Genomic DNA, 14149 nt, shown 5'->3' on the forward strand with positions numbered 1-14149 from the left:
GAAAGACGATGCAGACATAGAAATCGGGCAAGGGGACTGTGACATACTTGAACATATTAGCATCGAGAGGGAGGAGGTGCTAGCAGTTTTAGCAGGCCAAAAAGTGGATAAATCCCCAGGTCCGGACGAGATGTATCCCAGGCTGCTGTGGGAGGCAAAGGAGGAGATTGCAGGGGCTCTGACACAAATTTTCAGAACCTCTCTGGCCACAGGGGATGTACCAGAGGACTGGAGAACAGCTAACGTAGTACCATTATTCAAGAAGGGTAGCAGGGATAAACTAGGGAATTACAGGCCAGTAAGCCTAACATCTGTGGTAGGGAAATTATTGGAAAAAATTCTGAGGGACAAAATTAGTCTCCACTTGGAGAGGCAAGGATTAATCGGGGATAGTCAGCATGGCTTTGTCAAGGGTAAATCATGTCTGACAAATCTGATTGAATTTTTCGAGGGGGTGACTAGGGGGGTGGATGAGGGAAATGCTGTGGATGTGGTTTACATGGACTTCAGTAAAGCTTTTGACAAAGTCCCGCATAGGAGACTGGTCAAGAAGGTAAGAGCCCATGGGATCCAGGGTGCCTTGGCGCGTTGGATCCTAAACTGGCTGAGTGGCAGGAGGCAGAGGGTGATGGTCGAAGGTTGCTTTTGTGACTGGAAGCCTGTGTCCAGTGGGGTACCTCAGGGATCGGTGCTGGGTCCCTTGTTGTTTGTGATCTACATAAATGATTTGGATGAGAATGTAAAAGGTATGATCAGTAAGTTCGCAGATGACACGAAAATTGGTGGGGTGGTAAATTGCGAGGAGGAAAGCCTCAGGCTACAGGACAATATAAACGGGTTGGTCAGATGGGCGGAAAAGTGGCAAATGGAATTTAACCCTGAAAAGTGCGAGGTGATGCATTTTGGACGGACAAATAAGGCAAGGGAATACACAATGAGTGGTAGGACCCTAGGAAGTACAGAGGGTCAGAGGGACCTTGGTGTACATGTACATAGATCCCTGAAGGCAGCGGAACAGGTAGATAAGGTGGTTAAAAAGGCATATGGGATATTTGCCTTCATTAGCCGAGGCATAGAATATAAGAGCAGGGAGGTTATGATGGAACTGTACAAAACGCTGGTGAGGCCACAGCTGGAGTACTGTGTGCAGTTCTGGTCGCCTCACTATAGGAAGGATGTGATTGCTTTGGAGAGGGTGCAGAGAAGATTCACCAGGATGTTACCTGGGATGGAGCGCCTCAGCTATGAAGAGAGGCTGGACAGGCTGGGGTTGTTTTCCTTGGAGCAAAGAAGGCTGAGGGGGGACCTGATTGAGGTGTACAAAATGATGAGGGGCATAGATAGGGTAGATAAAGAGGAACTTTTCCCCTTAGTAGGGGGGTCATTAACAAGGGGGCATAGATTCAGGGTAAGGGGCAGGAGATTTAGAGGGGATTTGAGGAGGAACTTCTTCACCCAGAGGGTGGTTGGAATGTGGAACTCAATGCCTGAAAGGGTGGTAGAGGCAGGAACCCTCACAACATTCAAGAAGCATTTGGATGAGCACTTGAAATGCCATTGCATACAAGGCTATGGACCAAATGCTGGAAAATGGGATTAGACTGGACAGGGATGGATGGGCGGCGCAGACACGATGGGCCGAAGGGCCTCTTTCTGTGCTGTAAAACTCTATGACTATGACTCTATGACCTTATCAAAAGTCTTCTGAAAGTCCAAATACACCACATCCACTGGTTCTCCCTTATCTATTTTACCAGTTACATCCTCCAGAAATTCCAGTAGATTAGTGAAGCATGATTTACCTTTTGTAAATCTATGTTGACTTTGTCCGATCCTGTCACTGTTTTCCAAGTGCTCTGCTATTACATCTTTTATAATGGACTCTAGCATTTTCCCCACTACCGATGTAATTCCCCGTTTTCTCTCTACCACCTTTTTTTGAATAGTGGGGTAACATTAGCTACCCTCCAATCCATGGGTACTGTTCCAGATTCCATTGAATGTTGGAAGATGATCAGCAATGCATCTACTATTTCTAGGGCCACTTCCTTAAGTACCCTAGGATGTAGATTATCAGGCCCTGGGTATTTATCGGCCTTCAATCCCATCAATTTCCCTAACACCATTTCCCTACAAATACTGATTTCTTTCAGTTCCTCCCTTTCATCAGACCCTATGTTCCCCGACATCTCTGGGAGGTTATTTGTGTCCTCCTTTGTGAAGACAGAATCAAAATATGAATTTAATTGGTTGCCATTTCTTTGTTCCCCATTATAAATTCCCCTGATTCTGACTGCAAGGGACCTACGCTTGACTTCACCAATCTTTTTCTCTTCACATACCTATAAAAGCTTTTACAGCCAGTTTTTATGTTCCCTGCAAGCTTACTCTCATATTCAATTTTCCCCTTCTTAATTAATCCCTTTGTCCTCCTTTGTTGAACCCTAAACTGCTCCCAATCCTCAAATTTACTGCTTTTTCTGGCCAATTTATAGGTCCTCTCCTTGGATCTTATGCTATCCCTAATTTCCCTTGTTAGCCACGGTTGAGTCACCTTTTTTTTTATGCCAAACTGGGATGAACAAATTCTGTAGTTCATCCATGCGGTCTTTGAATGTTTGCCATTGTCTATCCACCGTCAACCCTTTGAGTGACATTCCCCAATCATTCCTACCCAACTCGCACCTCAGACCATCGTAGTTTCCTTTATTTAAATTCAGGACCCTAGTCTCTGAGTCAACTACTTCATTCTCCATCTTAATGAAGAATTCGATCATATTATGATCGCTCCGACCCAAGGGGCCTCGTACAACAAGATTGCTAATTAATCTTTCTCGTTACATAATACCCAGTCTAAGATGGCCTGATCTCTGGTTGGTTCCTCGACATATTGGTCCAGGAAACCATCCCGTAAACACTCCAGGAATTCCTCCTCCACAGTATTGTTACTAATTTGGTTAGCCCAATCTATATGTAGATTAAAGCCACCCATGATGACTACTGTGCCCTTATTGCACGCTTCTCTAATTTCCCTTTTAATGCCATCCCCAACCTCTGCATTACTGTTTGGAGGTCTATATACCACTCCCACTGACGTTTTCTGCCCCTTGGTATTTCTCAGTTCTACCCATACAGATTGTACATCATCAGGGCTAATATCCTTCCTTACAATTGTGTTAATCCCTTCTTTAACCAGCAATGCTACCCCACCTCCCTTTCCTTTTTGCCTATCTTTCCTGAATATTGAATACCCCTGGATGTTGAGTTCCCAGCCTTGGCCACCCTGGAGCCATGTTTCCATAATCCCAATCAAATCATATTTGTTTACCTCTATTTGCACAGCTAATTCATCCACCTTATTACGAATGCTCCTCGCATTAAGACACAAGGCCTTCAGGCTTGTTTTTTTAACGCTCTTAGACCTATTAGAATTATTATTTACTGTGGCCATGTTTGATTTAAACTGTTGATTACTCTGACTGCCACTTTTGTTTTTCTCCTTCCTATCTTTTGCTTTTATCCTTGTTTCCCTTTCCTCTGTCCCCCTACTCAGGTTCCCAACCCCCTGCCATTTTAGTTTAAACCCTCCCCCAGAGCACTAGCAAACACTCCCCCTAGGACATCGGTCCCGGCTCTGCCCAGGTGCAAACCGTCCGGTTTGAACTGGTCCCACCTCCCCCAGAACCAGTTCCAATGTCCCAGGAATTTGAATCCCTCCCCCTCGCACCCTCCCCCTCGCACCATAATCGGAAGATGAGGTGCTGTTCCTCAAGTTTACAGTGAGCTTCCGTGGAACATTGCAAGAGGCCGAGGACAGTGAGGTCCGAGTGGGAATGGGGCGGTGAATTAAAATGACAGGCGACTGGAAGCTCGGGGTCTCCCTTACGGACTGAACGGAGGTGTTCCGCAAAGCTACATGCAGCCCAACTGGGGGTCCTTAAAGGGACCGCTACAGGCCACAACCAACAAGGTAAGATTTTAAAATATACTTACTTGAATGTGGAGCCGCTCTCGGCCAGCACACCCCCTCCAATCATTGCTGCTACCGCCCGCCCCCCAATTGCCGCAACAGCCACCCACCATCCACTGCTACCTCACCTCCGGCCACCACTAACCCCCACCCCGGCCTCCGCTACCCCCCTCGGCCAACTCTATCTTCCGACCTGATCGCCCTCTTCCTGACCCATTTGCTCCCTTTATGACCCGATTTCATCCCTTCCTAGTCCCCTTTAATACATTACCCGAGGATCGCTGCCTGTTACTGTTTGTGCTTCGCCAGCTTGATGGAAATGAAGCCTGAGGCCAAAATCGGGGGCACCTCGGACCTCACCATTCAGGTGCAGGGATTGTACATTGCAATCCCGCCTCCCACCAGCCCAGCGCCCAAAAATGGACATGCTCGAATTTCTAGGCCAGCACTCCAATAATGCAGCCCTTAGCATTGTACAGGAATGTCCGTCTTGATTATGCACGCAAGTCCTGATATGTGACTCAACCGCATAACCTTCTGACACAGAGAAAAGAATACTAACTAATTGAGGCAGACTAATGCAAATATATATGCAAATACAGCACATTTTTAACCCAAAATAAACCACTGGACCTTTGGAATTAGTGGAAAATGGCATGCAAACCAAAGTATACTGAAAAAAAAGTTTAGCAGTTAATAAGAAAGTTACAGTAAAGATAAAAAGAAACCAACTGCAAATGTTGGAAACCTGAAATAACAACAGACAAGCTGGAAACACACAGTAGGTCCATCAGCCTCTGAAAAGAGAAAAGATGGCAAACGTTTCGGAATTCCAAATGTTACAGAGTCGTTTTACAAAGTGAATCACAAATCTGGGATACATGATGCTTGGGCTGTACTGGTTCAAAAGGTTAAAAAATGTTACTTATTACAAGAGACAGAAGACTTTTAAAAAGGTGAATATTTTGAACATGTTGCAGCTTTCAATATGGCCCAGAACAAAGGTTATAAGAAAGTCTAAACTTCTTAGTTGGAGCAGAAAAGAAGGCTGTCCTGATATTTCATATTCTGGGAGAGGAGGAGATCAAATTGACAAATTACCCGTTCTCTGGTAAATTGATTCAACTCTTACAATATCATTCACTATTGGAGATAATGGGGTGATCCCTAAAGGTAGCACCTCTGTATGGCAAACAACCACACCTAGAAGGCTGGTTTTACTGGCAGTTGGTCCTGATGATTCACACAGCTCCAAATGCCACACCCCAGGAACCAAATTTGTCCTTATCAATGGTGCTGAGCTGAGGAACAGAAATTTAGTGGTAGTAGTTGTTAAGTCTGTGTGTTCTAGTTGTAATTACTAACACAGACTACAAGATTAAAGTTCAACAGGTCTTTACTGGTTGGAGGTCAGGACTTTACTAAATACAATATTACTACACAGTGCTTATATACCGGTGGTCACCACCGGTATTACGTATACAGCAGCCAGAGAAAGTAGTACATCTCTTAAGGTGGAACAGGCTTAAGTTCTCTTAAGGTGGAACAGGTTACATACACCACAATCCTCCCTTTTTAGCTTAACAGTCATATCCCCATTTAACATAACATAATAACATATATAACTTCAGGTATAAACAGTTCAAAGGTTCAGTCTCTCAGGAGGCCTTCTGATTCGGTTTGGATAACACCTTTCAGTGGTCTCTGATTCCTGTTGCTGAGGTGACTCCTCTAGTTGGTCTCCCATGCATTGGATGTTATCATCATCAGGTACATTCCCTGCCGAGGTAGATGCTTCAGGTTCATTAACGTCTTCCACAGTTGTCTCTGTCGCAACCATGGGTTCGACCCTTGCTCTCGATTCTACCAGTTGATCCGCATGACGCCTTATCACATTGTTACCAATATCTACTGTGTACATCAGAGGTCCTTGTCTGGCCCGAATTGTTCCGGACTGCCATTTTTCGTTTCCATAGCCCCTTGCCAACACTGGTTGTCCTACGTCGAAACTTCGAGTGGTCTTGTTATTAATATGCCGGAACTGTTTGTTTTCCACTTCCCTCCGCACATTTGGTTTTAACAAGTCCAACCTGGACCGCAACCTCCTGTTATAAAACATCATGGCAGGACTTTGGTTAGTCACTGCATGAGCGGCGTTTCGATATGCCATTAGGAAATTGTCCACCTTGTGCTGTAGCAGAATCTGATCTTCGTTCATGGCCTTTATTGCCTTTTTGAATGTTTGGACAAATCTCTCGGCCAACCCGTTTGTCGCCGGATGATATGGGGCAGAGGTATAATGTTTCACCCCATTCTTCTTTAAGAATTTTTGGAATTCTTCTGACACGAACTGTGGTCCGTTGTCCGAACAGATCTGCTCTGGCAATCCGTTCCTTGCGAATATTGTTCTTAACACCGCAATTGTCTTTTCTGAAGTAGTGGTATTCATCTTGATCACTTCTGGCCATTTGGAATGTGCGTCCACCGCAATTAGGAACATGGAGTCCATGAATGGACCAGCAAAGTCAATATGTACGCGTTGCCATGGGGCTGAAGGCCATTCCCATGGGTGTAGTGGTGCGATCGGAGGTGCATTTTGCACTTTTTGGCACCCAGCGCAGCTTTTCGTCAACTCCTCTATCTGTTGGTCAATACCCGGCCACCATACATAAGCCATAGCAAGACTTTTCATCTTAACTCCCCCAGATGACCTTCATGCAGTTCTTTTAGAACTCTTTCCCTTAACTTGGGAGGAATAATCACTCTTGTCCCGTACATCAAAGTACCATGGCAGACGGACAGCTGGTCTCGCCTTGCCGAGAATGCCGGTAACAGAGGATCACCATGTGTTGGCCATCCTTTCACTGTCACCTCATAGACCCTGGACAGTGTCGGGTCGTTCCTGGTTTCTCTTTCAATACTTGCATTGGTGACTGGTAAACACTCGATGATGGTCGAATGAAATAACTCAACAGGGTCAACTTTCGTCGTTTCTTCTTCTTCAGGTAGTGGCAGGCGCGACAGCCCATCAGCATTGCCATGCTGCTTCATACCTTTGAATTCTATTTGATATTGATGTGCCCCTAGGAAAAGGGACCATCTCTGGAGACGCTGTGCTGTCATCACTGAAACACCCTTCTTAGGGTTAAAAATGGATACCAACGGCTGATGGTCTGTCAGAAGTGTGAATTTTTGGCCCTGCAGGTAATGATTAAACTTCTTCACTCCCCATACAAGGCTGAGAGCCTCCCTATCGATCTGCGCATAGTTGCGCTCAGCGGAGGTCAATGGTCTGGATGCAAACGCGACTGGCCTTTCCGTGCCATTTGGCAACTTGTGTGAGAGTACTGCCCCAATACCATATGGAGAAGCATCGCAAGCCAACCGAATAGGCAGTGTCGGGTTGAAGTGAGCCAACACTTCCTCTGAGGTGATCAATTCTTTGCTTTTGCGAAATGCCTTCTTACAGTTTTCGCTCCATTCCCATGGTACCCCCTTCTGTAAAAGAGCGTTTAGCGGGTGCAGTACCGTGGATAGATTTGGTAGAAATTTATGGTAATAGTTAATCAATCCTAGAAACGACCTCAACTGAGAGACATTATCCGGAGCGGGAGCCTTTACAACTGCCTCTATCTTGTCAGGAGACTTATGAAGCCCCTCCCGGTCAATGACATGACCACAGTACGAGATCCGCTTCTGGAAGAACTCACTTTTCTGCCGATTAACTCTAAGACAAAATTGCAAAAATTGTTTATACCAATCTGGCATAAAAGGAAATCTAAAAAGGTGACTCAACCGTGGATAACAGGGGAAATTAGAGACAGCATAAAATCCAAAGATAGGGCGTATAAAATAGCCAAAAAAAGCGCCAGAGCGGAAGATTGGGAACAGTTTAAGATAGAGCAAAGGAGGGCAAAGGGCATGATCAAGAGGGGCAAAATAGCTTACGAAAACAAGCTGGCGGAAAATATAAAAACTAACTCCAAAAGCTTTTATAAATATATCAAAAGGAAAAGACTGGTGAAAACCAAAGTTGGTCCATTGCAGTCAGATACGGGGGAATATATAATGGGAAATAAGGAAATGGCAGATCAACTAAATGCATACTTTGGGTCAGTCTTTACGAAGGAAGACACAAAAAACCTCCCTGGGATATCGGGAAAAATAGGGACATTGGCAAAGGAGGAACTGACGCAAATCAATATCTCTAAGGATATGGTGTTAAGGAAGCTAAAGGGATTGAAGGTGGACAAATCCCCAGGGCCTGATAACATGCATCCTAGGGTACTGAAGGAGGTGGCCCTAGAGATAGCAGATGCACTAAGGATGATTTTTCAGAATTCATTAGACTCGGGAACAGTGCCGATGGATTGGAGGGTAGCTAACGTTACCCCACTATTCAAAAAGGGGGGTAGGGAAAAAGCAGGTAATTACAGACCTGTAAGCCTTACATCAGTTGTGGGCAAAATGCTGGAGTCCATCATTAAGGATGAAATAGCGGAGCACTTAGCAAATGGGGACAGGATAGGACAGAGTCAACATGGATTTACAAAGGGTAAATCGTGCTTGACTAATCTATTGGAATTTTTTGAGGGAGTAACTGGTAGAATAGATGGGGGAGAGCCAGTAGATGTGGTGTACCTGGACTTCCAAAAGGCCTTCGATAAGGTCCCACATAAAAGATTAGCATGGAAAATTGAGGCTCATGGGATAAAGGGGAAAGTTTTGGCGTGGATAGGGAACTGGCTGTCAGATAGAAAACAGAGAGTTGGAATAAACGGCTCATTTTCTGAATGGCAGGCAGTAACAAGTGGGGTACCACAGGGATCTGTCCTGGGCCCCCAGCTGTTCACAATTTACATTAATGACCTGGATCAGGGAGTCGGATGCAGCATTTCCAAATTTGCAGACGACACTAAACTAGGAGGTGGGGTGGGCTCAGAGGAAGAGACCAGGAAGCTCCAGAGCGATTTGGACAGACTGGGCGATTGGGCGGATAAATGGCAGATGCACTATAATGTGGACAAGTGCGAAGTTATCCACCTTGGGTGCAGGAACGGGAGGGCAAATTATTATTTAAATGGCAATAGATTGGGAGAGGGGGAAGTACAGAGAGACCTGGGTGTTCTTGTACACCAGTCACTGAAGGCGAGCATGCAGGTGCAACAGGCGGTCAAGAAGGCAAACGGTATGCTGGCCTTCATAGCAAAAGGGTTAGAATACAGGAACAGGGATACCTTGCTGCAGCTGTACAGGGCACTGGTGAGACCACACCTCGAGTACTGTGTACAGTTTTGGTCGCCTCATCTGAGGAAGGATGTTCTTGCCATGGAGGGGGTGCAGCGGCGATTCACCAGGCTGATACCAGGAATGGCGGGAATGACCTATGAGGAGAGACTATGTAGTTTAGGGATGTACACACTGGAGTTTAGAAGATTGAGAGGGGACCTCATAGAAGTGTATAAAATTCTGACAGGTCTAGACAGACTGGATGCAGAAGGAATGTTTCCCTTGGCGGGTGAAAACAGAACTAGAGGACATAATTTAAGGATAAGGGCTAAACCATTTAGGACAGAGATGAGGGGGAATTTCTTCACTCAGAGAGTGGTGAACCTGTGGAACTCATTGCCACAGAGGGCAGTGTACGCCAGCTCATTAAATATATTTAAGAGGGAATTAGATATATTTCTACGGGCAAAAGGGGTTAAGGGTTACGGAGAGAAGGCGGGGACGGGATACTGAATTAAAGGATCAGCCATGATCTCATTAAATGGCGGAGCAGGCACGAAGGGCCGAATGGCCTACTCCTGCTCCTATCTTCTATGTATCTATGTATCTATGTAAGTCCATACTCTTTCAGTCTGTTGAGCACCAGTTCCAAGTTTGCGAGGTGTTCTTCATCACCATCACCTGTAATCAGAATATCGTCCAGGTAACATTGTGTGCCTGGAATTCCCTGTAATACCTGCTCCATGGCCCTCTGCCAAATTGCTGGAGCCGATGCCACTCCAAAAACCAGCCTATTGTACCGGTACAAACCTCGATGCATGTTGATCGTGAGGTATTGGCGTGACTCTTCTTCAACCTCCATCTGCAAGTACGCCTGCGCCAGGTCTATCTTGGTGAAGTGTTTCCCGCCAGACAACGAAGCAAAAATATCCTCAATCCGCGGAAGCGGATACTGCACCGTGTGAAGCACCGGATTAACGGTGATCTTGAAATCTCCACAGATGCGAACCTTCCCTGGTTCTCCTGGCTTGTTGCTCGAAGGACGTTTCATAACGAGAACAATGGGCGTAGCCCACTCACTCCAATCTACCTTAGACAGTACACCTGAACGTTCTAGCGCTTCCAGTTCTGCTTCTACAGTAGGTCGTATTGCATAGGGTACCGGTCTGGCTTTAAAAAATTTTGGGTGTGCATGTTCATCAATCTTGATGTTTGCCGTAATTCCTCTCAGTGTTCCCAGTCCCTGCTGGAACACCTCTTTAGCATCATCCAATATTTTGGACAATCGTTAAGGTTTGACATCTGTTTCCCCTGAATCTACCGTTAGTGCCTTCAAGGAGTGCCAGTCCATGTTCATTTTCCTAATCCACTCCCGTCCCAGTAGTGGTGGACCTCCTTCAGGTAGCACATATAAGTCCATTACTTGGCTTTCTTCGCCCTTGTGGACCACTTTTACCTCTATCTTTCCGATGGGGTACACTCTTTGCCCCGTGTATGTTTTCAATATAATCTCCGTATCCCGTAGGGGAACATGTTGGAATAACCTTTTGTAATCTTTCTTATTCATGACCGTCAATGCCGATCCAGTGTCCAATTCCATCTTTACTTGGACTCCTGCTATCTGAAGGGTGACCCAAATTGTCTGGAGATCTGCATCCTTACCAACATTGTGTACTCTTAAGCTACCCAGTTCATTACTGCTAGCGTCTGAATCTGACTTCTGTTCGGTCGAACTGTTCTTTGTCACCTTGTGTACCTTTATGTATTTTCCTTGCGGTGACTTTTTGTTGCTGGTCTTCTTTCCTGACCGGCATACTTTAGCTATGTGGCCAAGCCTGCCACACGTTCTGCATTCTTGGTTTTTAAACCAACACTGGTTCTGATCGTGCGTTGTCTTTCCACAACGATAACATTTTACAGTACTCAAACCCAATTTATTTGCACTGAGTTCCGGTGATCGTAGCTGCATTACTGCCGTGCCTCTCGCTGCGGCTTCGTGTGCTGCTGCCATCGTGACCGCTTTCTCAAGCGTCAGCTCATTCTCCTCGAGCAGTCGCTTTTGTGTATCTTCTTTTAATAAACCACTCACAAATTTATCTCGTAGCACCTCTGTCAGTCTCGTTCCAAACTGACAGTACTTTGCTAGCTTACGCAATTCCATTAAATATTCAGCATTGCTTTCATCCTTCAGCTGCCTTCTGCTGTAAAATTTAAATCGTTCCGCTAGCATCAGCGGCGTGAGGTTTAGATGATTTTTCAGGACAGTAACAATCTCCTCGAACGTCTTATCCGCCGGTTCATCTGGTGATAAAAGGTGTTTCAATTGCCCGTATGTCTTCGCACCCATTAAGTTTAATAATGTTAGTACTTTCTCTTCATCTGGGATTTTATTTGCTTTACAATAATTTTGTATGCGTTCTGCATACATGGCCCAATCTTCGATGTCGCTATCAAAGGTATTAATGTTCCCATGTTTAGGCATCGTTGCAATTTAATTTATTTTTATTTTTATCCAAGATGGCAGCTTCCCGCTCTTGTCTTCGTCCTCCGCCTACAAAATGGCAGTTTTCCCGTGCTTGGCGGTCTTCACCCATCCCCCGACGCTGTCTCCGCTTCACCGCGGCTCTCGCGCCTTCAGTTGCCCCAGACGCTGCGCTTTTTTAGCCCGAATGCGGCCCGGCCCTTATCACCAGCCGCAATCGATGTCCCCGCGCTGCGCCTTTCAGCCCGAATGCGGCCCGGCCCTTATCTCCGGTCGCGATCGATCTCACCGCCCTTATTCCTCCGTCTTCCCTCCCCGTCTGTACAGCCAACGCGGCCGACTTTCTGGTCGCGTCGCTGCCCGGCTTACCCACCACCGAGGTAGAAAGAAGATAGCTGACAGCCGCTGATGGAGGCTTCGAGTTCAGGATGTCTTCTGCACTCTGGTTTCTCGATGTCTGCCGTGCGACGTGTCTTCCAGCAGGGTGATGAGGGTGGAAGCCTCTCTTCGACGTCTGTTCTGTAGACGAAGCCGCCGTGGATATAAACTGCCGCAGGGTAAGAATCGGACTCGTCGCCACTGTTAAGTCTGTGTGTTCTAGTTGTAATTACTAACACAGACTACAAGATTAAAGTTCAACAGGTCTTTACTGGTTGGAGGTCAGGACTTTACTAAATACAATATTACTACACAGTGCTTATATACCGGTGGTCACCACCGGTATTACGTATACAGCAGCCAGAGAAAGTAGTACATCTCTTAAGGTGGAACAGGCTTAAGTTCTCTTAAGGTGGAACAGGTTACATACACCACAGTAGTATTAGAGATAATGCACCCCACGTACAACATTACCAACACTCTGCAGATGCTGCATGTGCCCGTGCAGAAATGAACCGGTGTCATCAAATAACATGAAGTCAGCTCATTTCCATAATTTTCTGATGCTACAGATACGTCGTTCATGACATGCCAGGAAAGTCAGGACTGCAATGTCAGCCACTAGCAGCCAGGGAAGGGCGACTGGCTGCCCATTGTGCCGCAGGCAACTGTTTGATACGAAGTAAAGACATTAGCACAGGGGAGGCACTGGGCAAGTGGAGACTAATTGTTTTTTCTTTTAACGGAAGAAAATTTCTGAAAATGTGGAACCGAGTCAACTCTCTGTGACGGACTTGGGAATTCAATACCTGAGCCAAGCAAGTTCTCAGTGCTCCCAGACACTGCTGAGGATTGAACACCATTAATGGAATCTGAAGGGTAAACCTGTCATTGGGGCTGGAATTCTTCCTATTTGGCTTCAGATAACCTTGCAAGCCAGTGCCCTAAAGGATAGGATAGTCCTTGCCAGACAAGCAGTAGCAGCTTACCAGTGCTGTGTTATGGAATACTTTTTGCTCTGCTACTAAGCTCTTGGGACTTAAGTGTGACATGCCCCTATAGGGAGAGTGTGGCAAACAACAACTGGATTTTGCATTAGCTTGGCTTGGATTCCCTTAAACCTGGTGAAGAGTTTCCAGGCATGTCAGGGGCCAAGCTAACCAAAAGAAAATGCTGTAAATGTGTATTAACATACAAGACTATGCAACCGCTTGATTGATCTGGCTGGACCACATAAAGCATTATCAGATCCAAGATTAATTTCACCCTCTGTGATTAAATTTGGAAAGAAACAACATAGTGCAGTGAGGCATAGCCTGCTAGTTATGCAGGAATGCGCAAAGCTGTTGCTGCCAAGATAAATTCTCCAAGCGAGCAGTCTGGACACAATTTGATGGTTTTCATGAATCTTTCAGGCTCAGTGTTTGTGGTTAACCATTGTGGTGTGATTTGATAAAATCCAAAGTTTTCTGCCAAATACTGGAATTTTGAAGTCTAGAATGGAGATCTGTTGTCTGACTTTAATACCTCTGAAATTCTGCATACTGCAAATATCTTACAGATGTGGAGTAGTGGCTTTTACTGCTGTAGATTTGGTTATTTCAACTTCTGAAAATCACAAGAAATTGTTAACCATTATTAAGAGAGAGTCTCTTGATGGAAAACATCTTCAAATATCAACACAAATTCCGTCATGGATAATCAAATAGTTCTTATATGCCATATCGTCCTGTCTTGCATTCAACACTTGTCGCCTGACAGCTGAGACATCTTTTAGCAACTTTTTCTACCTTATTGTCGATGCCTGGGACCCACAGTTTAGTCCTGAGGAGGGCTAAGGTTTTGACTATCCCCTGTTGGCCAATGTGGGTGCTAGATATTATTCAGTCCTGCAGCTCCATTAGGATAACTATATGCTCACTGTGTAGAATTATATCATGCCCAGTGGCAAGAGAATTGGCCAATAATGCCAGTAATTAGCCTTCAACTTGTGCCATTAATTTATGTATAGACACTGTATGGTTGCTTGTTGTGTAAGATCCTTCTGTACAGCTTTCCAAATATCAACTGGAGTGATTCCCTTCATAGAA

At 45.5% G+C, this 14149-nt stretch overlaps 1 protein-coding gene across 1 annotated transcript in view; it reads left to right on the forward strand.

Moving 5' to 3' along the window:
• Positions 1-1337: 1337 nt before the first annotated feature.
• The window catches only part of LOC147124431 (uncharacterized), a 55849-nt gene continuing 43037 nt past the window's right edge, over positions 1338-14149 (forward strand). The window contains exon 1 of the mRNA XM_085987075.1: positions 1338-3970. Coding sequence (XP_085843201.1) covers positions 3917-3970 — 54 coding nt within the window. The 5' untranslated portion in view covers positions 1338-3916. The remainder of the gene's footprint in view (positions 3971-14149) is intronic.

This window comes from Somniosus microcephalus, chromosome 1 (assembly GCF_052327205.1).
Source record: "Somniosus microcephalus isolate GS21.2 chromosome 1, FLI_Smic_1.0, whole genome shotgun sequence".
NCBI lineage: Eukaryota > Metazoa > Chordata > Chondrichthyes > Squaliformes > Somniosidae > Somniosus > Somniosus microcephalus.